Source organism: Piliocolobus tephrosceles, chromosome 6 (genome assembly GCF_002776525.5).
Source record: "Piliocolobus tephrosceles isolate RC106 chromosome 6, ASM277652v3, whole genome shotgun sequence".
In the NCBI taxonomy this organism is placed as follows: Eukaryota; Metazoa; Chordata; class Mammalia; order Primates; family Cercopithecidae; genus Piliocolobus; species Piliocolobus tephrosceles.
In genome coordinates, this window is record NC_045439.1 from 24,924,933 (window position 1) to 24,950,332 (window position 25,400).

The 25,400-nt window shown below is 39.6% G+C and overlaps 1 protein-coding gene across 1 annotated transcript in view; it reads left to right on the forward strand.

The window, feature by feature from the left end:
- Positions 1–2,311: 2,311 nt before the first annotated feature.
- SEL1L (SEL1L adaptor subunit of ERAD E3 ubiquitin ligase) overlaps positions 2,312–25,400 on the forward strand; it is a 70,203-nt gene continuing 47,114 nt past the window's right edge. Inside the window, exons 1-3 of the mRNA XM_023205379.2 lie at positions 2,312–2,488; positions 8,434–8,471; positions 9,202–9,433. Of these exons, the coding sequence (XP_023061147.2) occupies positions 2,419–2,488; positions 8,434–8,471; positions 9,202–9,433 (340 nt within the window). The 5' untranslated portion in view covers positions 2,312–2,418. The remainder of the gene's footprint in view (positions 2,489–8,433; positions 8,472–9,201; positions 9,434–25,400) is intronic.

The following is a 25,400-nucleotide window of genomic DNA, read 5'->3' on the forward strand; positions in this document are numbered from 1 at the left end:
ACAATACTATATGTAAAACATCCTACAATGTAGAAAGTGCTTTTATACTGTCTCCCTTTTGAATCTCACAACAGACAGACAAGATGTATCTATCAACCAACACATAATTATTTAGTGCTAGTGGTGGCAAGTCCAGTGCTATATACCTATACACAGAATCACATTATCATCTCCGGTCTCAGCACGTTTACAATCTGTTTATAAGGCAAGGTTGTGAGTGTTCAATAGATTCTTAGAGAAATGAAGACTAATGAGGACAGATTCGGTTGGAGAAGTGTGATCCAAGATGAAATGTGAACGAAACTGGGAAGGATGCCAGAGTTATGGCTAAGAGAAAGAAGCAAGGGCAGTTGGAGAAAGGGTAGAGGCACCCTTAGGAAGACATGATTGTGTTAATGTGAAATCTGGAACGTAAAAGTGAAGTGGCTATTTCATCCATGCAGCACCCAGGACAAGCCTTAAGTATAAGACATACTCAGTAAAGACAAAACTGAAAAAAGAAGTTAGGCCTTAACTAAGCAGTAAACTTTCCCCAATTTTAATCAAACAGATCATCACTGGCTCTTCTATACAAGGCAGAAGTTTCTTCCCCAGTACTTCCCCAACAGAGTAGAACTGTCAGCACAGTTCCTATTTTGTGAGGAGAATAAGTTCTAGTATTTTTTATTCTGTGAGAAGTGTAGCCATTGAAAATTTTCAATAGGCATATGAAAGTAGTGTTTAAGGAAAATTAATATGGCCATGATATGCAATTCAAGTTAAAGGGAGAATGATGTCAGTGAATATGGCTAGAACTCAGGTGCATCATCCAGGTGAGAGAAAATGAAAGCTTTAGGGGAGTCTTCAGTGAGGGAGAGAACAGAGGTACATAATAAAATTTAAAAAATAAAAGTTACATAGTGAGTTGATAGAACTTGATTATCAATAAGATTAAAAAGGAAGGAAAATATACCAGATTTTACTCTATGATTTATAATCAGAGGAACTCAGAGGGAACATTGTTAGTGACAGAAATGGTGAGGAGAGCCAAGGAGGTTGTAGTTGAAAAGACAAGTTTTTGGAGGAGATAATTCTTTCCTTCCACTCCTTCCGATGTGAATGAGAAACAGTGGTTGGTTTTTTTACCATCTTCCTGAAAATAAAAGGCTCTATCTCAGAAAAAAAAAAAAAAAAAAAGGAAGACAAAGACAAATGCCGAGAAGTGCTAAGACACATGGCCAGCAGAGACTTTTCCAAAGCCCTTCACTTGGCTGGACTAGGTTCTAGGCCTTAGAGCTGACAGTGGGTGGATGATGGGGAAAGCAGAACGACAAGGTTTGATGAAAGAAGGGCCAGGAACACCAAGCCACTGCTCTGCTACCCAGTTGGAACATGCCTGGAATTGGTGCTTATTACATAGAGTATTTCCGTGCCTGCGATGCAATCACTGTCACCTCTACCTCCACACACATGAACCTGGTCTCCTGACTTTAGTTAGGAAAGAAGAGAACAATGCAACTCACAAGAAGAGAATGATGAGGACAAGTGTTTAAAATACTTTTTCAAAGGCTGTTGGCACATTTTCTAGATGATTACTTTCTGGTGAACCCAGTGAAAATAAATACTATATTGAGATAATCTGTACTGAGTGGATTTATTTTCTTTTGTTTCGTCGGAGAAAGGAGAACAGGTAGTGAGTTGCACCCTGGTTTCCGTACTTCACGGTACTGTTTTATCTAAGTTTTAAAAAACACCTCAAATTCAACTAGCTGTGGTATTTTTCTCAGTGCTCATATCAGTATGCCCAATTTAAATTTTTTTTAATAAAACAGGAAAAAATGCTACACACATTACAAGTTCTTAAAATTATTCCTTAATATTTATTTTGGATCAATTTAAAAAGGCTTGTGAATCCATAGCCTTGAGTTAAAATTTAGTCCAGGTGTTAGTTACATTCTAACTTTAACAGTCACCCGCACTTATAAATCTTGTCCCATGATGGACTACGTTTCCCAAGAGCACCCCCCGAGTTAATCACATGAAGTGCCTTCTGGGAATTGTAGTCTTGGATGAGCCTCTTTTCTCTCAGTCTTTGATTCACGCCCTGATTCCGGTTGAAACAGTGCTACCAATTAGCAGGGGCCATGTCCGTGAGTCGTGGTCCAACCGGGAAAGCTGGTGTGGGAGCCTGGTACAATGATTGGCCAATGAATGACCCTGGGGCGGAGCAATGGGGGCGGGCGGGGAGACCATGGTGATTGGACCAGACGACCGCGACAGCGGGCGGAGATTGGCTGCGCCCTGGGTCAGGGAGGCCTGGGAAGGGGCGGAGGAAGGAGACTAGAGCAGGAAGCGCAGCGGCGAAGCGGCGGCGGTGACTCCGTGGTGGCGGAGGCGAAGGCGACAGCTCTAGGGGTTGGCACCGGCCCCGAGAGCAGGATGCGGGTCCGGATAGGGCTGACGCTGCTGCTCTGTGCGGTGCTGCTGAGCTTGGCCTCGGCGTCCTCGGGTCAGTATCCGCCCCCTCGGGCTGAAGGCCCAGAGCCTCCGCCCCCCAGCCTCTACCGCCGGCCGGGGCCGTGGGGACCCAGACTCGGGACCCCGTTCTCCCTGGGCACACCTCGCACTGGCCTGTCACTCGCTCTTTGGCTTTGCTTGGCCTGCGCCAAAGGGGCTATTTAGGGAGGTGGAGTGGGGTGGAAAAAGAAGGGGCGGTCACTCTGCCCACACCTCTCTCCCACGTAACAAACTTTAACGCGACTCTTTCTCACGAACGTGGAATTGACTCCAAAGGAATGAATCCTGACCCAGGAGCCCGAGTGGAGCTTCCTCGACCCTGGGGTAGAGGAAGGGTCTGGTCTGGAACTCTGGGCTTGGGAATTGAAAGTTAAATAATTGACAAACCTGGAGCTGTCTCTTTAGGGCAGAGGAGGATCCATCCAGACCAGGATGTTGACAGTAGTTTGGTGAGTTTGCCTAACACCCGAGATGGTCCCTGGTCCGTTTGTTTAAAAACGAAGACTTTTGATCTCATCGTAGCCACTTTCTACTTTTTTGAAACCTTCCTGAGAAAGCGGTGACCTGTCGCAGTGTTTCTGAGTTGCCCCATGTTTGTTTATGATGTTTGGGAAAATCTTGGTTCTTATAAGTTGCGTTTTATATAGATACAGAAATTTGTGTGCTTTTGAATTGATTTTCGAGTTAGCTAATTTTTATTCTGTTTCTAGTCCCCCCCCCCGCCTTTTTTTAATGTTTTAATCTGCCTACATTTGAAAATTTCCATTTTGAGAGTGTTCATGAAAAACTTCGTGTTTCTAAGTGTTGATAAAAAAAAAAATGAGTACAGTAAACTTTGGAGTTTTAATCTGTTTCAGTTAACAAGACAGCTGTTCTGTGGCTTTACGTTTTGGGGAGACAACACAGAGTATAAATGTCAGTTTTTTTTTTTTTTTTTAATAAATGTCAGCTTTTTTTTAACAGAAAATTTCCCAGATGGTTATTTGAATCCCCAAATTACCTGTCCTAGTTGTAAATGAATGCCATAACGTCGTTCTGCTTCTAAAATAAGAGGCCTAAACCTAAATTCTATCCATGATGTGGTTTAAGATACCATTTCAAAAGCACCAACCCTGTGCTAATTACTTTACTGCCAACGTCATTCTTTGAGGTCCACTCCCTTCCCTCCAGTAGTGGTGGTGGTTTGAGTCTAATGACCAGATCTTTAGACTCTACATAACTCTCGAAGCACTTTTAGCCGTTATTTAATGTGGGGAAAAGAAAGAGATCAGCCTGTTACTGTGTCTATAATTTAATATTTGATCAAAAAGCTTGAAATGAAGTTGTTGAGCTTAATGAGTAGAGTACCTGCTGGACCATGGACCTTCTGCATCAGAATTCCTCTTATGGGGTTGTTAAACATGTGGTTTTAGGTCTGGAACAGCTCTGGTATACATAGATTAACAATCTCCATGAGGGATTCTTCACACTAAAGAGAACTACAGTAATGAAAGAGCACGGTGTGTATCCCTCTAAATTTAATTGGCAGAGTTTAAAGAAAATTGAAGCATAGAAATTTTTCTGTCTGTCTTTGACTACGTTTCATATACTTAGATCTCCATGCTAGTGGAAAAGATATTTGAAGATCAACAGTTGGAGCTTTCAGGATGTTATAATAAAAGACTCAACACTGATATATTAAATCCTTGGGTTGTATTGATGTAGGTAGAGGACTGTATTCAAGAAATGTCTGCTCTGATTTCCATCGTAGTTAAAGCTGTGCCAAAACATTTCAATGGTAAAGGCAAAAGCCTTAGCTGGAACTAAAACAATGTACATGTGAGTGCTAAAAGGTAATAAAGGCAGTACTGTGCTCACATGAAGTTCATGTATCATAAAACACCTGTGCGGGCCAGGCTCATGCCTGTAATCCCAGCACTTTGGGTGGCTGAAGTGGGAGGATCACTTGAGCCCAGGAGTTCAAGACCAACCTGGGCAACATGGCGAAACCCCATCTCTACCTAACTCCAGGTGTGGTGGTGTACACGTGTACTTCCAAGTACTTGGGAGGCTGAGGTGGGAGGATGGAGTGAGCCCCAGGACGTTGAGGCTGCACTGAGCTGTGATTATGCCACTGCACTCCAGCCTGGACAATAGAGTGAGACCCTGTGTCAAAAAAAAAAAAAAAAAACTGCAAAATAAAGTTGTATAAATTAGGCAGTGGATTTTCAGTTGCCATTTTCATTCACAGGATTTTGGCCTCAAAGTTTAAAGTTTTACTCCAGTATGAAAATCAAGTTTTTGGTGATAATTTTGTGTTTGAATGTTAGTGGTTACCCAGGGCAGGTCGCATTTATCCAGGTCGAGTATGGTCAGCCAACAAAGATAATCTTGATTCTATTGCTGTTGGTAGCTGTTATCTAATATTGTGTTTTAGAGTTATGTGAAAATATGATATAGTCATATGCTACATAATGACCTTTTGGTCAGCAGTGAACCCCATGTAAGATAGTGGCCCTGTAAGAATATAATGGAGCTGAAAAATTCCTGTCCCCCAGTGATTTGTAGCCACTGTAACATGGTAGCACACTTTAAAAAAAATAAATTTAGTGTACTGTAAGTGTACAGTGTTTACAATAGTGTATAGTAACATCCCAGGCTTCACATTCACTCACCACTCACTCACCCACAGCAGATCTTAATCCTGCAACTTCCATTTATGGTAAGTGCCCTAGACAGGTATATGTTTTTTAATCTTTTACACCATATTTTTACTGTAGCTTTTCTATGTTTAGCTATGTTTATGTGCACAAATACTTTTATGTTACAGTTGCCTCCAGTAGTCTGTATAGTCACATGCTGTACAGATTTGTAGCTTAGGAACAACAGGCTACACTATATAGCCCAGGTATGTAGAAGGCTATCCCATTCAGGTTTGTTTAAGTATACAAAAAGGAAATCACCCAGCGATACACTTTTCAGAAGATATCCTCGTCGTTAACACGTGGCTAATACTAGAAACATTTTCTCTTTTCTGTTAATAAATTTAAAGGAGGACACTAAAAGGATATTTCTTCATTTTCTCAGGATAATAGTGAAAACGTTATAGTTTTTCTCACAAATGCATGTTTCTTATTTTTGGCAGGAAGAGGCAAATGGCTTAACCTTTATTTTTCTTTTTAGTCATTTTAGTTAAGTCCACTGCCAGGTATTCCAGGTAATAATTATAAATTCAGAGAGTAGTTTTCAGATAGCAGAGGATGTTTAATTTCACCGTGTTTAGTTGTTCCTTAAAACATTGTGATGAGTCAGCGGGACAGAGGTGTTACCCCTTTTGACAGGTTGAGAAACAGAGGCTGAGCAAGCTTTTGTTACTGAACCATGTGTGTCAGAATTAACATTTGATGAAGCCAGGTTCCAGAACTAGCTCTCCAGGCCTCAGAATTGAAGAAATTTAGAATCGAGAATATCTTAGGATCTGTATCGATTCAGAGCTAACGCAGAGAACAGGGATCTGGTCTGTTTTCACCAAACTCTTTAGACTTTCTGTGTTTAAAGGTTATCAGTCTGTTTAATTTACATGATGAGTGGAAAATTTTTGTAGTGATTACTTTTCCCTGAAAGCATATCTCTGGTACTTTGCAGTTTTGTTAGCTAATACAATAAAAATAAAAACTGGTCTTTTTCAAAGGAAGGTGTACAGTTAATAAAGTAGTATGAACCATTTGGATGAGTGAGAAATGCATAACTTAATCCTTTTGTATTTTTTCTTGTTGCTTGATATCTGTGTTCTGATGAAAACATTACTATTTGCTTTTTATTTATGCATAACTTCAGTCTCTTTAATCCTTACCTGAATACTACATATCAGAAGTTCCTAGGTTATAAACAACTCTTTAAAAAGAGTTGTGTGAATGTTTGTATCAGTTTGAAAAAGAAAATAGCATATGCTTTGAGACTACCATCTGGAGTAGGCTTTCCCAGTTGAGTAACTGAGAATTATCTTATTTACCGGTAATATTAGTATATAGTCCAGGTTGCAGAGAGGGAGAGAAAGAGAAGCATGATGCAATTCACATGAAATAACCCTGATGTCACAAATCATGTTTCTTGGAGTTGGAAAACACATTTTGCTACTCTAATGCCTAACAGCTTGTGTTGTGTGAAATGTACATGTCTTCAAGTGTATTTACCGGTGTGTCTATATGATTCATCTATTAGCTACCCATGTAGCCTGTTGTGGTGAGGTACTAAATGTAGCAATTTAGTGAGAGTGATTTAGAGTTCCAGCTAAAGTTTCATTCAGCATTTGGGGATATTTAATATACGTTTAAACATTTAATGTCTGTTCTTGATATATTAACTAGCTGAAGTTTGTGATTAATTACATGTACTTACAGTACAACTTTGTTATATTATAGAGATGGTTTTTTTTCTTTAAAGATTTGCTGAGAATGGAATTTGAACCACATGTTAGAAATGGGGCTTTGGGTAATGCTTGTGAAGAAGTTAGCATGAAGGACAATTGTTAATTAACTGACATCATATCCTAATGTTATGGGCACTATGAGACTAATATGTGGCATAACCTTCTCTTCATCTGCCAGAAGTAAAACATACTTTGAAGATAATCTAAAAGTAGGTGAATATGAATAGTAGCTGTAATTTAAATTTTCGTCAACTTCACAGCACTTTCATATATCAAAACCTCACTAGTGGGCTAGTTTTCTCAAATATTCAAAAGAAATATTGTGAGATAGTGTCTTGTATTTTGTGCATAATTGAGCTTGTTATACTTCTTAGTCTTAACTCAGTACTTTGACAAACTGTTACACGTTTTTTGTTATATTTTAGAGTTACAAATTACAAATAATATTTAAGATAAAGCCATATGAAGTAAAGTATAAATGAAACTCTAATAGCAAATTTTCTAGTAAAAATCACATGGTCTTAAAAGATTTTGTCTACTGGTTAATTTCTCATACAGCTTATAGAGCGGGTAAAACTGAAACTCACTCCTGAATAAAATCAGGTAATTTTAAGAGCAAGAGGGAAACTTAAAGATGATCTGACAGATTTGCTGTTTTAAACTGGCAAGGAATACAAAAATCAAGCATTTGCATCTGAACATTAAGTTGTTGCATGTGTTTATGTAAGAGCAGGAAGAAGAGTAACAAGCAGCCAGAAAAGTAATAGTCAGAAAACATGGAAAGAGTAACAGAAGGAACGTTCATGTAATCAGACAACACCAAAGCAGGCTGTGTGAATGTGTAAGCAAGTTGTGACCGGTGACTGTTTTTAATTGTTTAATACAAGTTATTGATTTCTTAATACATAGCTCTCTATTGAGTGAATATATGACAGGACCATGCTGTTTTTTACCTGCATCTGGTTATCTATGAGTAGAGTAGAACACAAATCCTAAATATATTTGTTTTGCCACTCTGCTATCAAATAATAATTCTTAGTTTCCATCCTTACTCCAGTAGTAAACAATAGAAATACTAATTAGCACTAAAATGGGCTACTCTGACTCAAGATCCTGAGCAGAGAAACAGAATAGGTGGAAGCCCGGAGTATGAAATTAGAGATTTACCTTTTTGAACTTAGTAACTCATTCTCAGAAATAGGCTAAATAGACCCACAAGAATTGGATGGCATGTGAAGAAATAACCTGTTTTTGTTGGTGGAGGCTGTTGGTCTTACCTACCTTTGTAACAGATGAAGCTAATCTTCCCTGGAGAAAGAGAGAAACTAAACCCCCAACCCATTTTTTTTTTCACTTTCATTTGATCTTTTCTGAACAATTGCTGAATATAGCTAACTTTAAAATAATTCTAGGTTTATTTATCTGATGTTTGATCATTATTTGCTATACTTTTCAAATGTTTTCTTTTAATAATAACTATAATTTCTCAACAAGAAAGATTACTAAAGTGTCTTAAAATTTCTTTGCAGATGAAGAAGGCAGCCAGGATGAATCCTTAGATTCCAAGGTATGTACTAAAATATGTATTGGCTAGTATTTGCTGCCTGATTTAAAAGCATGAATTATGTGTCTTAGAAAGGATATGAAATCTGCAACTTTTGAGTAACAATTGAATTAAAAAGGACAGAAAGAGACAGATGGTATTAGTATTAGGTCTAGTTTTTCTGGAGGAAGAAAATACTGACCTACAAGAGGGGATAGTAAATATTTCATTTCAACTTGAATGTGCTCTGTGTGTGTGTATGTCTGTGAGTGTGTGTGTCTAAGTTTGAAAATTTAACCGGTGTCATTTGTTTCCACTTTCCAGTTTTCAAAAATAAATCCAGTGAGCTAATGCACTTATTGGTTGATTGAGCTCTCCCATCCAAGTACTAACCAACCCAACCCTGCAATCAGTTATGAGCTCTGATCTTTAGATTTGAGGGAATGTAGATAAAAGCAGGAAGTAGAAGTATAAGGTATGCTGGGGGCATGTGGAGGAAAACCTAACCCAGACTTTGGGAATTAAGGAAGGCTTCCGGGGGAAATAATATCTAAGTTGAAATTCGGAAAGACTACAAGTTAGGTGATGAAGGCAGGCACGTGATGTACACATGCCGAAGCCTGTAGAGATGAGTGAGTGTGGCACTTCAAGGAGCTGAAGGAGATGTGATATCTGGATAAGTGAAAATAACGGTCAAATAGGGTTGGGGAAAGTCTTGGCATTGTTGATAACTAAAAATACTTTATATTCTCAGACTACTTTGACATCAGATGAGTCAGTAAAGGACCATACTACTGCAGGCAGAGTAGTTGCTGGTCAAATATTTCTTGATTCAGAAGAATCCGAATTAGAATCCTCTATTCAAGAAGAGGAAGACAGCCTCAAGAGCCAAGAGGGGGAAAGTGTCACAGAAGATCTCAGCTTTCTAGAGTCTCCAAATCCAGAGAACAAGGACTATGAAGAGCCAAAGAAAGTATGGAAACCAGGTAGTCTGGACACTTTCCTTGCTTTTTGATTTATTTAGGAGACAACTGAAAATTTTAAGCTAATGAATAAAGAGGCTGAAGAAAACTGGCTTCAGTGATTATTACCCACAAATAATATATGGAGTGTAGTTTGGTGAGAATTTCTAGATTATAATATACCAAATTATTCACTTAGCTGATTTGTCCCAAGTTACATAAGCTGAATTCAATAGATGAGTTTGCATTTATTTTTTTTTAAATATCCTAACATTTCTTTTTGGACTCCAGTACGTAAATACATTTCTCACTGAGAAATTTTTAAAAATAATCTGTCAGGGTAGCATACAAAACAGAAACTCAGGAAGAATTGTCGAACATACCACTATGGTTGTTTTCAGGATTGTGGTAGGATTATTACTACAATAACGTTGTGGATCATCCTAGGTAATTTGATTTAGGTGTTCATCCCTCAGTTGAAGCTTATGTGTACTTCCATCCTTTTCTAACTTTCACCATCTTGAAACCTCACTTTTCAATTTAAAACTTGATCTTTTCCACAATAGTCTTCTAAATATTAATCCTTTTAAAAATTATTAATGTATCCATTCTACCATGTCTTGCTACCCTTCTGTCATTTATTATTTCAACGATCACTGCCTTATCTGTTTATTATTCCATTACTAACCACTCTCAGGAACTAATCCAAATTTGAACTTCTTAAAAAAATAGAAGTTTGTTTGTTTGTTTTAGATTTGGCAACTTTTATTACTCATTTTACCCAGAAGTACACTTTAACTGGCACTTACCAATACTCAAGAGAAGTGTCGTCCAGTTTTCCTGTTAATTCCCTGGATTTTGTAACAATTCTCATAAACGGATGAAATTTTATAAACTCTCACTATAAAGAATGAATAATATAAATTGTCTGCTCTTGGCCAAGGACATGCTTGTGTGTGTGTGTGTGTGTGTGTGTGTGTGTGTGTGTGTGTGAGAGAGAGAGAGAGAGATACGTGGGGACTATTCACATTTTCCCACTGAATTGAGAATTGATCACAAAATTTAAAAAGTGGCAAAAATTGGTAAAGAAATAACTTCCTTTAGCTTAAGCAGTCACCCTGCTCCTCTGTTTCTTGCTTATGTTAGCTGTTGGAAAATAGTAACACAGTCCTAGGCATTTGACATGGTCACCTAAGGAGGCAGTGTCAATTAATATGCGAGTGAAACAGCATAGAAACAAGCAACAGCAGCCACTCTAACATTCTAAGTGATCTTTCTATGTAATTACAGTTTGTTTCATCATAGTCATTTCACATGACAAATTAGTGAAGCTAAGATCGGAGAGCTTTGCACAGTGGGACTGTGTCAAGATTATAAAAGAGTAACCTGCCACTAAGTTATCAAATTTAAGGGAAAGATGTAATTTCAAAGACCTGTAATAATAAATATTTGTCAAGTGCCTATGTGCCAGACACTGTCAGGTGAACTCTTAATTCTCCCAATAGCCTTATAAAGTAGGCATTATAGTTGCCATTTTATAGAAGAGAAAACTAAGGGACAGAGAGGGAAATTCCATGTCTGAGTCCCACAGTTCATAAGTGGCAGAGCTGGGACATAGCCCACTTGACCTGATTCTTCTTTTTTTTTTTTTTTTTTAATTGTACTTTAAGGTCTAGGGTACATGTGTACAACGTGCAGGTTTGTTATGTATGTATACATGTGCCATGTTGGTGTGCTGCACCCATTAACTTGTATATGTTAAGTATATCTCCTAATGCTATCCCTCCTGCCTCCCCCCACCCCATGACAGGCCCCAGCATGTGATGTTCTCCATCCTGTGTCCAAGTGTTCTCATTGTTCAATTCCCACCTATGAGTGAGAACATGTGGTGTTTAGTTTTTTGTCCTTGTGATAGTTTGCTCAGAATGATGGTTTCCAGGTGAATCCATGTCCCTACAAAGGACATGAACTCATCCTTTTTTATGGCTGAATAGTATTCCGTGGTGTATATGTGCCGCATTTTCTTAATCCAGTCTTACCATTGATGGACATTTGGGTTGGTTCCAAGTCTTTGCTATTGTGAATAGTGCCACAATAAACATACGTGTGCATGTGTCTTTATAGCAGCATGATCTATAATCCTTTGGGTATATACCCAGTAATGGGATGGCTGGGTCAAATAGTATTTCTAGTTCTAGATCCTTGAGGAATCGCCACACTGTCTTCCACAATGGTTGAACTAGTTTACAGTCCCACCAACAGTGTAAAAGCATTCCTGTTTCTCCACATCCTCTCCAGCACTTGTTGTTTCCTGACTTTTTAATGATTGCCATTCTAACTGGTGTGAGGTGGTATCTCATTGTGGTTTTGATTTGCATTTCTCTGGTGGCCAGTGATGATGAGCATTTTTTTCATGGGTCTGTTGGCTGCATAAATGTCTTCTTTTGAGAAGTGTCTGTTCATATCCTTCGCCGACTTTTTGTTGCGGTTGTTTGATTTTTACTTGTAAATTTGTTTAAGTTCTTTGTAGATTCTGGATATTAGCCCTTTGCCAGATGGGTAGATTGCAAAAATGTTCTCCCATTCTGTAGGTTGCCTGTTCACTCCGATGGTAGTTTCTTTTGCTGTGCAGAAGCTCTGTAGTTTAATTAGATCCCATTAGTCAATTTTGGCTTTGGTTGCCATTGCTTTTGGTGTTTTAGACATGAAGTCCTTGTCCATGCCTATGTCCTGAATGATATTGCCTAGGTTTTCTTCTAGGGTTTTTATGGTTTTAGGTCTAACATTTAAGTCTTTAATCCGTCTTGAATTAATTTTTGTATAAGGTGTAAGGAAAGGATACAGTTTCGGCTTTCTACATATGCCTAGCCAGTTTTCCCAGCACCATTTATTAAATAGGGAATCCTTTCCCATTTCTTGTTTTTGTCAGATTTGTCAAAGATCAGATGGTTGTAGATGTGTGATACTATTTATGAGGGCTCTGTTATGTTCCATTGGTCTATATCTCTGTTCTGGTACCAGTACCATGCTGTTTTGGTTGCTGTAGCCTTGTAGTGTAGTTTGAAGTCAGGTAGCGTGATGCCTCCAGCTTTGTTCTTTTGGCTTAGGATTGTCTTGGCAATGCAGGCTCTTTTTTGGTTCCATATGAACTTTGAAGTAGTTTTTTCCAATTCTGTGAAGAAAGTCATTGGTAGCTTAATGGGGATGGCATTGAATCTGTAAATTACCTTGGGCAGTATAGCCATTTTCACAATATTGATTCTTCCTATCCGTGAGCATAGAATGTTCTTCCATTTGTTTGTGTCCACTTTTACTTCATGGAGGGTTTGTAGTTTTCCTTCAAGAGGTCCTTCACATCCTTTGTAAGTTGGATTCCTAGGTATTTTATTCTCTTTGAAGCAATTGTGAATGGGAGTGCACTCATAATTTGGCTCTCTGTCTGTTATTGGTGTACAGAAATGCTTGTGATTTTTGCACATTGATTTTGCATCCTGAAACTTTGCTAAAGTCGCTTATCAACTTAAGGAGATTTTGGGCTGAGACAATGGGGTTTTCTAAATATACAATCATGTTATCTGCAAACAGGAACAATTTGACTTCCTCTTTTCCTGATTGAATACCCTTTATTTCTTTATGCTGCCTGATGGCCCTGGCCAGAACTTCCACCACTATGTTGACTAGGAGTGGTGAGAGAGGGCATCCCTGTCTTGTGCCAGTTTTCAAGGGAATGCTTCCAGTTTTTGCCCATTCAGTATGATATTGGCTGTGGGTTTGTCATAAATCACTGTTATTATTTTGAGATATGTTCCATCAGTACCTAATTTATTGAGAGTTTTTAGCATGAAGGTTGTTGAAATTTGTCAAAGGCCTTTCTGCATCTATTGAGATATAAATCATGTGGTTTTTGTCTTTGGTTCTGTTTGTATGATGGATTACGTTGATTGATTTGCGTATGTTGAACCAGCCTTGCATCCCAGGGATGAAGCGCACTTAATCATGGTGGATAAGCTTTTTGATGTGCTGCTGGATTCGGTTTGCTGCTATTGTATTGAGGATTTTTGCATCGATGTTCATTAGGGATATTGGTCTAAAATTCTCTTTTTTTGTTGTGTCTCTGCCAGGCTTTGGTATCAGGATGATGCTGGCCTCAAAATGAGTTAGGGAGGATTCCTTCTTTTTCTATTGATTGGAGTGGTTTCAGAAGGAATGGTACCAGCTCCTCTTTGTACTTCTGGTAGAATTCGGCTTTGAATCCACCTGGTCCTGGGCTTTTTTTGGTCGGTAGGCTATTAATTATTGCTTCAATTTCAGAGCCTGTTATTGGTCTATTCAGGGATTCAACTTCTTCCTGGTTTAGTCTTGGGAGGGTATATGTGTCCAGGAATTTATCCGTTTCTTCTAGATTTTCTAGTTTATTTGCATAGAAGTGTTTATAGTATACTCTGATGGTAGTTTGTATTTCTGTGATGTCAGTGGTGATACCCCCTTTATCATTTTTTATTGCATCTATTTGATTCTTCTCTCTTCTTTATTAGTCTTGCTAGCAGTCTATCAATTTTGTTGCTCTTTTCAAAAAAAACAGCCTTGGATTCATTGATTTTTTTTGAAGGGTTTTTTGTGTCTCTATCTCCTTCAGTTCTGCTCTGATCTTAGTTATTTCTTGCCTTCTGCTAGTTTTTGAATGTGTTTGCTCTTGCTTCTCTAGTTCTTTTAATTATGATGCTGTGGTGTTGATTTTATATCTTTCCTGCTTTCTCTTGTGGGCATTTAGTGCTATAAATTTACCTCTACACACTGCTTTAAATGTGTCCCAGAGATTATGGTATGTTGTGTCTTTGTTCTCATTGGTTTCAAAGAGCATCTTTATTTCTGTGTTCATTTCATTATGTACCCAGTAGTCATCCAGGAGCAGGTTGTTCAGTTTCCATGTAGTTGAGTGGTTTTGAGTGAGTTTCTTAATCCTGAGTTCTAGTTTGATTGCACTGTGGTCTGAGAGACAGTTTGTTATAATTTCTGTTCTTTTACATTTGCTGAGGAGTGCTTTACTTCCAACTATGTGGTCAAATTTGGAATAAGTGCAGTGTGGTGCTGAGAAGAACGTATATTCTGTTGATTTGGGGTGGAGAGTTCTGTAGATGTCTGTTTGGTCCACTTGATGGAGAGCTGAGTTTAATTCCTGGATATCCTTGTTAACTTTCTGTGTCATTGATCCATCTAATGTTGACAGTGGGATGTTAATGTCTCCATTATTATTGTGTGGGAGTCTAAGTCTCTTTGTAAATCTCTAAGGACTTGCTATATGAATCTGGGTGCTCCTGTATTGGGTGTATATATATTTAGGATGGTTAGCTCTTCCTGTTGAATTGCTCCCTTTACCATTATGTAATGGCCTTCTCTGTCTCTTCTGATCTTTGTTGGTTTAAAGTCTGTTTTATCAGAGACTAGGATTGCAACCCCTGCTTTTTTTTTGTTTTCCGTTTGCTTGGTAGATCTTCCTTCATCCCTTTATTTTGAGCCTATGTGTGTCTCTGCATGTGAGATGCGTCTCCTGAATACAGCACACTGATGGGTCTTGACTAATTTGCCAGTCTGTGTCTTTTAATTGGAGCATTTAGCCCATTTACATTTAAGGTTAATATTGTTATGTGTGAATTTGATCCTGTCATTATGATGTTAGCTGGTTATTTTGCTTGTTAGTTGATGCAGTTTCTTCCTAGCATCGATGGTCTTTACAATTTGGCATGTTTTTGCAGTGGCTGGTACTGGTTGTTCCTTTCCATATTTAGTGCTTCCTTCAGGAGCTCTTGTAAGGCAGGCCTGGTAGTGACAGAATCTCTAAGCATTTGCTTATCTGTAAAGGATTTTATTTCTCCTTCACTTATGAAGCTTAGTTTGGCTGGATATGAAATTCTGGGTTGAAAATTATTTTCTTTAAGAATGTTGAATATTGGCCCCCACTGTCTTCTGGCTTGTGGAGTTTCTGCTGAGAGATCTGCTGTTAGTCTAATGGGCTTCCCTTTGTGTGTAACCCAACCTTTCTCTCTGGCTGCCCTTAACATTTTTTCTTTCATTTCAACTTTGGTGAAACTGACAATTATGTGTCTTGGAGTTGCTCATCTCGAGGAGTTTCTTTGTGGTGTTCTCTGTATTTCCTGAATTTGAACGTTGGCCTGCCTCGCTAGGTTTGGGAAGTTCTCCTGGATAATATCCTGCAGTGTTTTCCAACTTGGTTCCATTCTCCCCATCACTTTCAGGTACACCAATCAGATGTAGATTTGGTCTTTTCACATAGTCCCATATTTCTTGGAGGCTTTGTTCTTTCTCTAAACTTCTCTTCTCGCTTCATTTCATTCATTTGATCTTCAATCACCGATACCCTTTCTTCCAGTTGATCAAATTGGCTACTGAAGCTTGTGCATGCGTCACAGAGTTCTCATGCCATGATTTTTAGCTCCATCAGGTCATTTAAGGTCTTCTCTCCAGTAGTTATTCTAGTTAGCCATTCGTCTAGTCTTTTTTCAAGGTTTTTAGCTTCTTTGCGATGGGTTCGAACATCCTCCTTTAGCTTAGAGAAGTTTGTTATTACTGATCACCTGAAGCCTTCTTCTCTCAACTCGTCAAAGTCATTCTCCGTCCAGCTTTGTTTCATTGCTGGCAAGGAGCTGCATTCCTTTGGAGGAGAAGAGGCGCTCTGATTTTCAGAATTTTCAGCTTTTCTGGTCTGGTTTCTCCCAATTTTTGTGGTTTTATCTGCCTTTGATCTTTGATGATGGTGATGTACAGGTGGGGTTTTGGTGTGAATGTCCTTTCTGTTTGTTAGTTTTCCTTCCAACAGTCAGGACCCTCAGCTGCAGGTCTGTTGGAGTTTGCTGGAGGTCTACTCCAGACCCTGTGTGCCTGGGTATCACCAGCATAGGCTGCAAAACAGCAAATATTGCAGAACAGCAGATGTTGCTGTCTGATCATTCCTCTGGAGGCTTCGTCTCAGAGGGGCACCCGGCCATAAGAGGTGTAAGTCGGCCCCTACTGGGAGGTGCCTCCCAGTTAGGCTACTCAGGGGTCAGGGACCACTTGAGGAGACAGTCTCTCCGTTCTCAGACCTCAAACTCCATGCTAGAAGAACCACTACTCTCTTCAAAGCTGTCAGACAGGACGTTTAAGTCTGCAGAAGTTTCTGCTGCCTTTTGTTCAGCTATGCCCTGCACCCAGAGGTGGATTCTACAGAGGCAGGTAGGCCTCCTTGAGCTGCGGTGGGCTCCACCCAGTTCAAGCTTCCAGGCTACTTTGTTTACTTACTCAAGCCTCAGCAATGGCGGGCGCCCCTCCCCCAGCCTCAATGCTGCCTTGCAGTTCGATCTCAGACTGCTGTGCTAGCAATGAGGGAGGCTCCATGGGCGTGGGATCCTCCGAGCCAGGCGCGGGATATAATCTGCTGGTGTGCCGTTTGCTAAGCCCATTGGAAAAGCACAGTATTAGGGTGGGAGTGACCCGATTTTCCAGGTGCCATCTGTCACGGCTTCCCTTGGCTAGGAAAGGGAATTCCCCAACCCCTTGTGCTTCCCGAGTGAGGTGATGCCTCGCCCTACTTCGGCTCATGGTCCATGGGCTGCACCCACTGTCGTGCACCCACTGTCCAACAAGCCCCAGTGAGATGAACCCCGTATCTCAGTTAGAAATGCGGAAATCATCCATCTTCTGCGTCACTCACACTGGGATCTGTAGACTGGAGCTGTTCCTATTTGGCCATCTTGGAACCTCCCCCTAGAATTTTTTTTTACTACAAATATACCATTCTCATGAATAGAAAAACTATTTTTAAAAAATTAAAAGTACCTGAATCCCATCAACTAGAAATAACAGCTACTCACATCATGGAGAATATTCTCTCAGGATTTTTTTAGGTGTATGAATAATTTTAAGAAAAGTAAATTGAGTCAAAATGTGTATTCTATGTTGCAGCCTGCATTTTGCACTTAACAGTTTACCATAAACGTTTTTCCATGTCATTTAGCTTTTTTTGCAATTTGATAGTTAATGGCTATAAACAATTTTATATGTAAATATATGGTACCGTAAACCAAAACGTTTACAGTTATGCCGGGAGATCATTTTAGATGTATCTTTATGCATATCTGTGAAAATTTCCTTAGAATTCTTAGAAGTATATTTGCTGAATTGGATGTAAAAGTTTAAAAGACAGTTGATACACATTGTTAAATTGTTCTTCAGAAAAGTAATTCTGTTTACTTCATTTCAAAATACCTCAGCGAAGTGTGCATTACCATTTTAAAATTTTTGCTAAATATTATAATTTAATTCACTATTCATTTTTTAATTAGGGAATTTTTTTTTTTTCTAGTTTCTATATTTTTAGAGACATGGTCTCACTCTGTCACCCAGGCTGGAGTGCAGTGGCACAATCATAGCTCACCACAGCCTCGAACTCAGGTGATCTCCCACTTTGGCCTCCCAAAGTGCTGGGATTACAGGCATGAGACACTGCAGCAAGCCTGGGAAATTTTTAAACATGCATAAAAGTAAAGGGTAAAATGACCCCCCTTACCACCCCTCACTCCGCTTCAATAGACATCAACATTCTGCTGGTCTTTTCATCTTTACTGCCATACCCACATTTCCCCCTTTTTTCTTTCCTAGAATATTTTAAGGCAAATTCCACCTGTGCTTTTACCTCTCTCTCTCTAGTAAGAATTTTCTTTTCAGCAAAATCACAGAATTAGCCATTACTCCTTTATTACCTAATACCCAGACTGTTTAATTTTTCGAGTTTCTTCAAGTGTCTGTTTACAATTTATTTGTTTGAATTCATTTCCAAGCTAAGACCTAGGTTTCTCAATCTGTTGCTGTTCTCCCTCCCTTGTTGTTTTTCTTTTTTTTTTTTTTGAGACAGAGTCTCGCACTGTTGCCCAGTCTGGAGTGCAATGGCACAATCTTGGCTCACTGCAGCCTCTGCCTCCCGGGTTCAAGAGATTCTCCTGCCTCGGCCTCCTGAGTAACTGGGATACCAGGCGTGTACCACCATGCCCAGCTAATTTTTTTGTATTTTTAGTAGAGATGAGGTTTCACCATGTTGGTCAGGCTGGTCTCAAACTCCTAACCTTAAGTGATCTGCCCACCTTGGCCTCCCACAGTGCAGGGATTACAGGCCTGAGCCACGGCACCCAGCCCCTCCTTTGTTTTTAAGTGTCATTTTATTTGCTAAAGAAATATGCAGTGTCCTTTGTGCTATATGGTTTCTCACATTTTGGATCTAGCTAGTCATGTCCTTGTAATGTCATTGAGCTTGTTCCATTATCTGCTGTTTATTCTATAAACTGGGAGTTAGTTCTAGAGACATGGGTAGATTTGGTTCTTTTTATTGAGAGTATTTCATAGGTAGGTGGTGGTGTGTACTTTCTGTTGCATTACGTCGAGAGACATGTAGTATCTGATTTTTCCACTTTTACTGATGTTAAGATTAATCAGCGAGGTCAGGTGATATCAGTCTGATCTCACCATTCTAAAGTTCCTCATTGATCTTTTGCCTAGAGATTTTGGCAACCATTTATGTTTGTTGCCTGGATCTTTTATTTATTTATTAAGGGTTGCAAAATGGTGACTTTCTAATTCTACCATTCCTCCTGCGTTTGTTACCTGGGATTCTTTTATAAAGAATTTTCTTTTATCAAGTCTTTGATTGCATTGAAATATAGTCTCATCCAGGGAAAGCTAGATAAACTCTTGATTATTTCCTTTGAACTGTTTCTGTTTTTTTTTTTTTTTTTTTTTTTTTTTTTTGGGGGGGGTTTTGGCTCTGTCCCCCAGGCTGGAGTGCAGTGGCCGGATCTCAGCTCACTGCAAGCTCCGCCGCCCAGGTTTACGCCATTCTCCTGCCTCAGCCTCCCAAGTAGCTGGGACTACAGGCGCCCGCCTCGTCGCCCGGCTAGTTTTTTGTATTCTTTAGTAGAGACGGGGTTTCACCATATTAGCCAGGATGGTCTCGATCTCCTGACCTTGTGATCCACCCATCTCGGCCTCCCAAAGTGCTGGTATTACAGGCTTGAGCCACCGCGCCCGGCTTTTTTTTTTTTTTTTGAGGCGGAGTCTTGCTCTGTCGCCCGGACTGGAGTGCAATGGCCGGATCTCAGCTCACTGCAAGCTCTGCCTCCCGGGTTTACGCCATTCTCCTGCCTCAGCCTCCCGAGTAGCTGAGACTACAGGCGCCCGCCACCTCGCCCAGCTAGTTTTTGTATTTTTAGTAGAGACGGGGTTTCACCGTGTTAGCCAGGATGGTCTCGATCTCCTGACCTCGTGATCCGCCCGTCTCGGCCTCCCAAAGTGCTGGGATTACAGGCTTGAGCCACCGTGCCCGGCTGAACTGTTTCAAAATGAAAATTTGGTGCCCAAGCAATCTCCAAAAGAGACTAATGAGTATGTTTTTGTTTGTTTGTATTTGTTTTGCTTTGTATTTGAGCATTGTAAGGATATAGGAAAAACCAAACGAAAGTGTGTTTTTCTTTCTCTTTCTCAATGAGTTAACACTTCTGACACCGGATATATTGTGAGTGTTTCCCCACATACCAAGTAAGCAATCAGTTCTACAGAGGATTCTCCAGCAGAAACCAGCAGGATGTCTACCAATTTAATTCCATTCTGACACTACCTGGAGATAGCATTAGATCTCACAAGTTGAAGGCTCAGTCTCACAAGACCAGTCCCCACTCCTTGAGATGCCAGTCATAAGCCCTGGGTTGTCTGTGCTTCTGACAGACTGGCTATAAACCAGGGTTCCCACAACCCCCTTCCTGGGTTCAGTTAATTTGCTAGCACTTAGGACTCTGGGAAGCATGATAAATGGGTAAATATAAATATGAATTTACATTTATTATAAAGGATATTACAAAGGATAGAGATGAAAAGTCAGATGGAAGAGAGGCATAGGGCAAGGTATGGGAGAATGGCTGCAGAGCTTCCATGCCCTCACTGATCTGACCACGCCACCCACCCTCCAGGAATCTCCATGTGCTCAGCTTTCCACAAACTCCCAGAACTCAGCTATTTGGGGTTTTTATGTAAGCTTTGTTATGCAAGCATAATTGATTAAATCACTGGCCATTGATTTATTAGCTCAACTTTTAGCTCCTCTGCCCTTCTGAGGTTGGGCGGTGGGACTGTAAATTCTAGCCCTCTAATGTAATGGTTGGTTTCCCTGGCAACCAAGTCCTATCCCAAGGCTTTCTAGGAGCCTCCAGCCACCAATTATCTCATTATCATACGGAAGACATTCTGATCACTCAAGAGATTGCAGGGATTTTAAGAGCTGTATTTCTGGAAATGGGATGAAGATCAAATTTTTTTTGCAATATCACAAGCATCATTATAAATTCATGGATTCTTATATATAGTCAGCCCTCTGTATCCATGGATTCAACCAAATATTTGAAAATATTTGGAAAAAATGGGTGGTTGCAACTGTGTACTGAACATGTCCACAGTTTTTGTTCCTGTCATTATTCCCTGAACAATGTAGTATAACTATTTACATAGCATTTCCATTATATTAGGTATTAGAAGTAGTCTAGGGTTGATGTAAAGTATACAGAAGGATTCCTTAGGTTATATGCAAGCCCTACATCGTTTTATCTAAACAACTTGAGCACTCATGGATTTTGGTACCACCAGGCCAGGTCCTGGACCCAGTCCTCCAGTGATACTGAGGGACAGTCATGTGTCACTTAACAGTGGGGGTGCATTCTGATAAATGCATCACTAGTTAATTTTATCATTATGCAAACAGAGTGTATTACACATAGCTAGCTAATGTAGCCTATTATGGACCTTGGCTATATGTTATAGCCTATTGCTACTAGGCTACAAACTTCTATAGCTTGTTATTGTATTGAATACCGTACTCAGTTGTAACACACTGATAATTAGTTTATAAACTTTTATATTTTCATTTATAAATTTTTTAGCTTTTCGACTATTTTGTAGTAACACTTAGCTTAAAATACAAACACATTGTACAGCTATACAAAAATATTTTCTTTATACATTATCCTTATTCTATAAGCTTTTTTCTATTGTTTAATTTTTTAAAAAACGTTTTTGTTAAAAACTAAGACAAATATACACATTAGCCTGTGCCTACACAGGGTCAGGGTCGTCAATATCACTGTCTTCCAACTCCACATCTTGTCACACTGGAAGGTCTTCAGGGCCATTAACAGGCATGGAACTGTCATCTCCTATGATAACGATGCCTATACTTCCTGAAGGACCCACCTAATGCTGTTGTACAGTTAACTTTTTTTTTTAAAATAAGTAGGAGTACATGCTAAAATATGGATGAAAAATACAGTAAGCATGTAGACCAGTAGCATAGTTGTTTATTATCACTATCAAGTGTTACGTACTAGACATAATTATATTACTATACTTTTATGCAACTGGAAGTGCAGTAGGTTTATTCACACTAATTTCACTACAAAAACATGAGTAATGGATTGCGCTACAATGTTATAACGACTAGGACATGACTAAGTGATAGGGATTTTTCAGCTTCATTATAATCTTATGGGACCACCATGGTATCCACAGTCTGTCTTTGACCAGGAAGTCATGATGTGTCTGTCACATGATTGTATTTGTGTTCATTGCAATCATTCTTTTTTGTTGATTGCTCAGAATTTTCCTTTTTTGGCCATTGGTAGTCATTCCTTTGTCTTTTTGACTAGATCCTGGTGATCTTTCGTAACTTTTTTTTTCCAGGAAGAACAAGGATGTCCTAAACTCATTTTGTACATTTCTTGACCCAGAAATGAATGTCAGCTATTTCTCCAAGGAACCCAGATTGTTTTTAATGGGTTAGATACTATAAGCTCCAGTGATCTGCATTGCTATATTGTCATTACTTATAGGCCTTTTTGGTGTGTTGGGTTAGGAAATGTATCTTTCATACCGATAACTTCCAGTTCAAATTAAATATTACAGGCAAGATAACAAAAATCAGATTGACAAATTGAACTTATAAGGATCAGAGATCCTAACCTAGTATCAAGCTTGGCAAATATTTTCAAAGATAAAATTATCGTAAGACACAAGCAGGATGTAGAGAAGTCTGTGGCTACCAGAGCTGCTTTCGGGTCCTTTCTTTCCTCAATTAGACTGTGCTCCAGCCCAGAGTTCAACACTCGAGGCCTCTAAGTAATGCCTATAGAGTGTCAATTCCACGAAAGACAGCTGTTTCCAACATGAGACATCACCGGTTTCTTCTCTGATAATTACATAGTGTATGTGATATTTTCTAGAGAGTCATGCCTACATACATCTCAGGTTTTTGTATAATGAGCAATGTAGACAGATCAAGTTCATCCTGCTGAAGCATTTCATAAGTAAGGACTCTTCCGATAGTAAATACCTTCAGTGTGTTTGCCAGAGGTCTCTCTTTACCATATTTCTAAGGTGATTTGATGATGCTTAGAGAGAGGTATCTGCTCGCTCTGTTTTGGGCCAGTGAGAAGAAAGAACAAATTACGGGTCTGCTGCGAGCCCTTACCACCTCATCAAGGTTTTTGCTTATTTTGTGTTATTTCCTTTCACTGGTGCTGAAAATCTTAGTACCTAATGACATTAATGTTACTTTGTTTTAAAATAAATATGTATATATAGTTTCAAACTAACAGTGGCCCTTACCACTAACCGTGGGACCACAGAATGCAGCCCAAGATTCTTTATGGTCCTTCTTATCCTCAGTATATATTTTGCTAGGGATTTGTAATAATATAGTGTTTTAAAATCACTAATAATTCTCTGGTTCTATCAACAACTTTACAAACATTCAGATTAGTTTGTATCAGTTTGTTTTCACTTTTCAATAATGATTTAGACTTGTTTTTAATTTATTCTTAATACAAGAAAATGCTTATGTACTTATGCACATATAATATATAACATAAATTGCATATGTATGGCTGTGTACAGTTCCACCTACACTAGAACTGGGTTATGTGACAGTTACTTTGAAACTTTTGCCCTTTGTCAGCCTCTCAGTCTTGTTGCTACCATATTAATCTTTCTCAAACTCAAATTTGACCCCATAACTCCCCTGTTTACAGGCCTCCATTACCTCCCTGTTTGCCTGGGAGATGAAGTAATGCAGTCCTTAGCATAATTCACAGAGCCTTCGGTTTACCCCTCTCCTAAGCAGCCTTTTTCAGCATTACAAAATCCTTCTCTGTTCTTCAAATACAACATGCAGTTCATGCCTCTGGGCCTTTGTACAGGTTCTCCTCACTGCTTAGGATGCCTTCCTCATTCCCTTGCCCAAATCCACTGTCAAATTTCTGTTCATTCTTAAAAGTAAACGTAGGTTTCTCCTTTCTGAAGTGGTTCCTGAACCACCCAAGGATAATCAAAGTGTTTACTATATGTAAGAGCTTCCAATCAGGCCTTCCTCCTTTTGCTCTTTTCCCCTACTATCAGTTCCCTAACAGCAGCCAGACTGAGCCTTCTCCCTTCTCAGAAACCTCCTTTGGCTTCCTGCCCTACTCAAAATAAAATCCAAACTTCTTCTATTAACAAGGCCTGACATCAGGCCCCTCCTGTCTCTTCTGCCACTTCCCTTTATGTGACTCCCACCATACTTGCCCTCTTGCTATTTCTTGAACATTTCACACTTACTCCCAGTTGTGTTGAGGAACCCCCAAGACCACACCCTCAGGTGCAGTAATTGGGTAGGAAGTGTTCCTGGTAAATCTATGCAGACTCAAAGGACTCAGCGTAGGGTTGTGTTCACACCTATAATTTGTCATAGTGGAAGACTAGAAGGCAAAAATCAGCAAAGGAAAAGCATGAAATGAAGTGTAGGGGAAACCAGATGTAAACTTTCAAGGATCCTCTCTCAGAGGAGTCACACAGGGAGTGCTTACATCCGGCAGCAACAAGTTAAGATAACACATGTGAAATGTTTACTACCCGGGTAGCTTATTAGAGACCTAGAGTTTTTATTGGGGGCTGGTTAAGTTGGCGGTCTCTTCCTGGCATGTACAGGACTTGCAGAAGGAAAGCAAGTGTTCAACATAAATCGTATTGTTTGTATAGTTTGGGTGAGCCACTCTTATCCATAGGATGGTGGGAACTCTCCAGCAATCTAAATTTCCAGATGCCAACCAAGGGCCAAACTTGTAAGCCGACTTTCTCAAAGAGAGAAGTTTATGTCTATTTTGTTAACTCTTCTCTGCACAGTCTACTCCCTAGGTCTTTGGCCAAGGCATCTTTACAGCAGAGTTACCAATAAGACCCAGTTAGTAGTAAGTAGGAAGACCAGCCTGCAGTATTGATTTAGGAGGCCTGGACTTAGCCAGGTAAAGAATTCCCATTTATCATAATGGTCTATCTTAGAAAAACAATAGGCTTCCTGTCAGCCTACCTTTTTAAAAACACATTTTACCTATTATTTGTTTTTTTACATGGTCTTAAGTTTCTGTGTTAACTTTTTTTTTTTTTTTTTTTTTTAAGATCAGGCACAGCACAACTCTAGCCTAGTAAGTGGAAGCTGACCTAAAAGCTTTCCAGGGCTGAGTCAGTCTCATGAGAGTCAGAGTACACAAAATTCAGTCCCAGGCCGGGCGCGGTGGTTCATGCCTATAATCCCAGCACTTTGGGAGGCCGAGGCAGGCGGATCACTTGAGGCCAGGAGTTCAAGACCAGCCTGGCCAATATTGTAAAACGCCATCTCTACTAAGAACATAAAAAAATTAGCCAAGTGTGGTATGAGAATCGCTTGAGCCTGGGAGACAGTGGCTGCAGTGAACTGAGATTATGCCACTGCACTCCAGCCTGGGCGACAGAGTAAGACTGTCTCAAAAAAAAAAAGTTCAGTTCCAGAGAGTACACATGGTAACCCTGGAAGCAAACCATCAATTACAGATACTCTGTTAACAAAACTCAAAAGAGTTCAAATTCCAGTCCTCCTACTGGCAGCAAAAAGCAA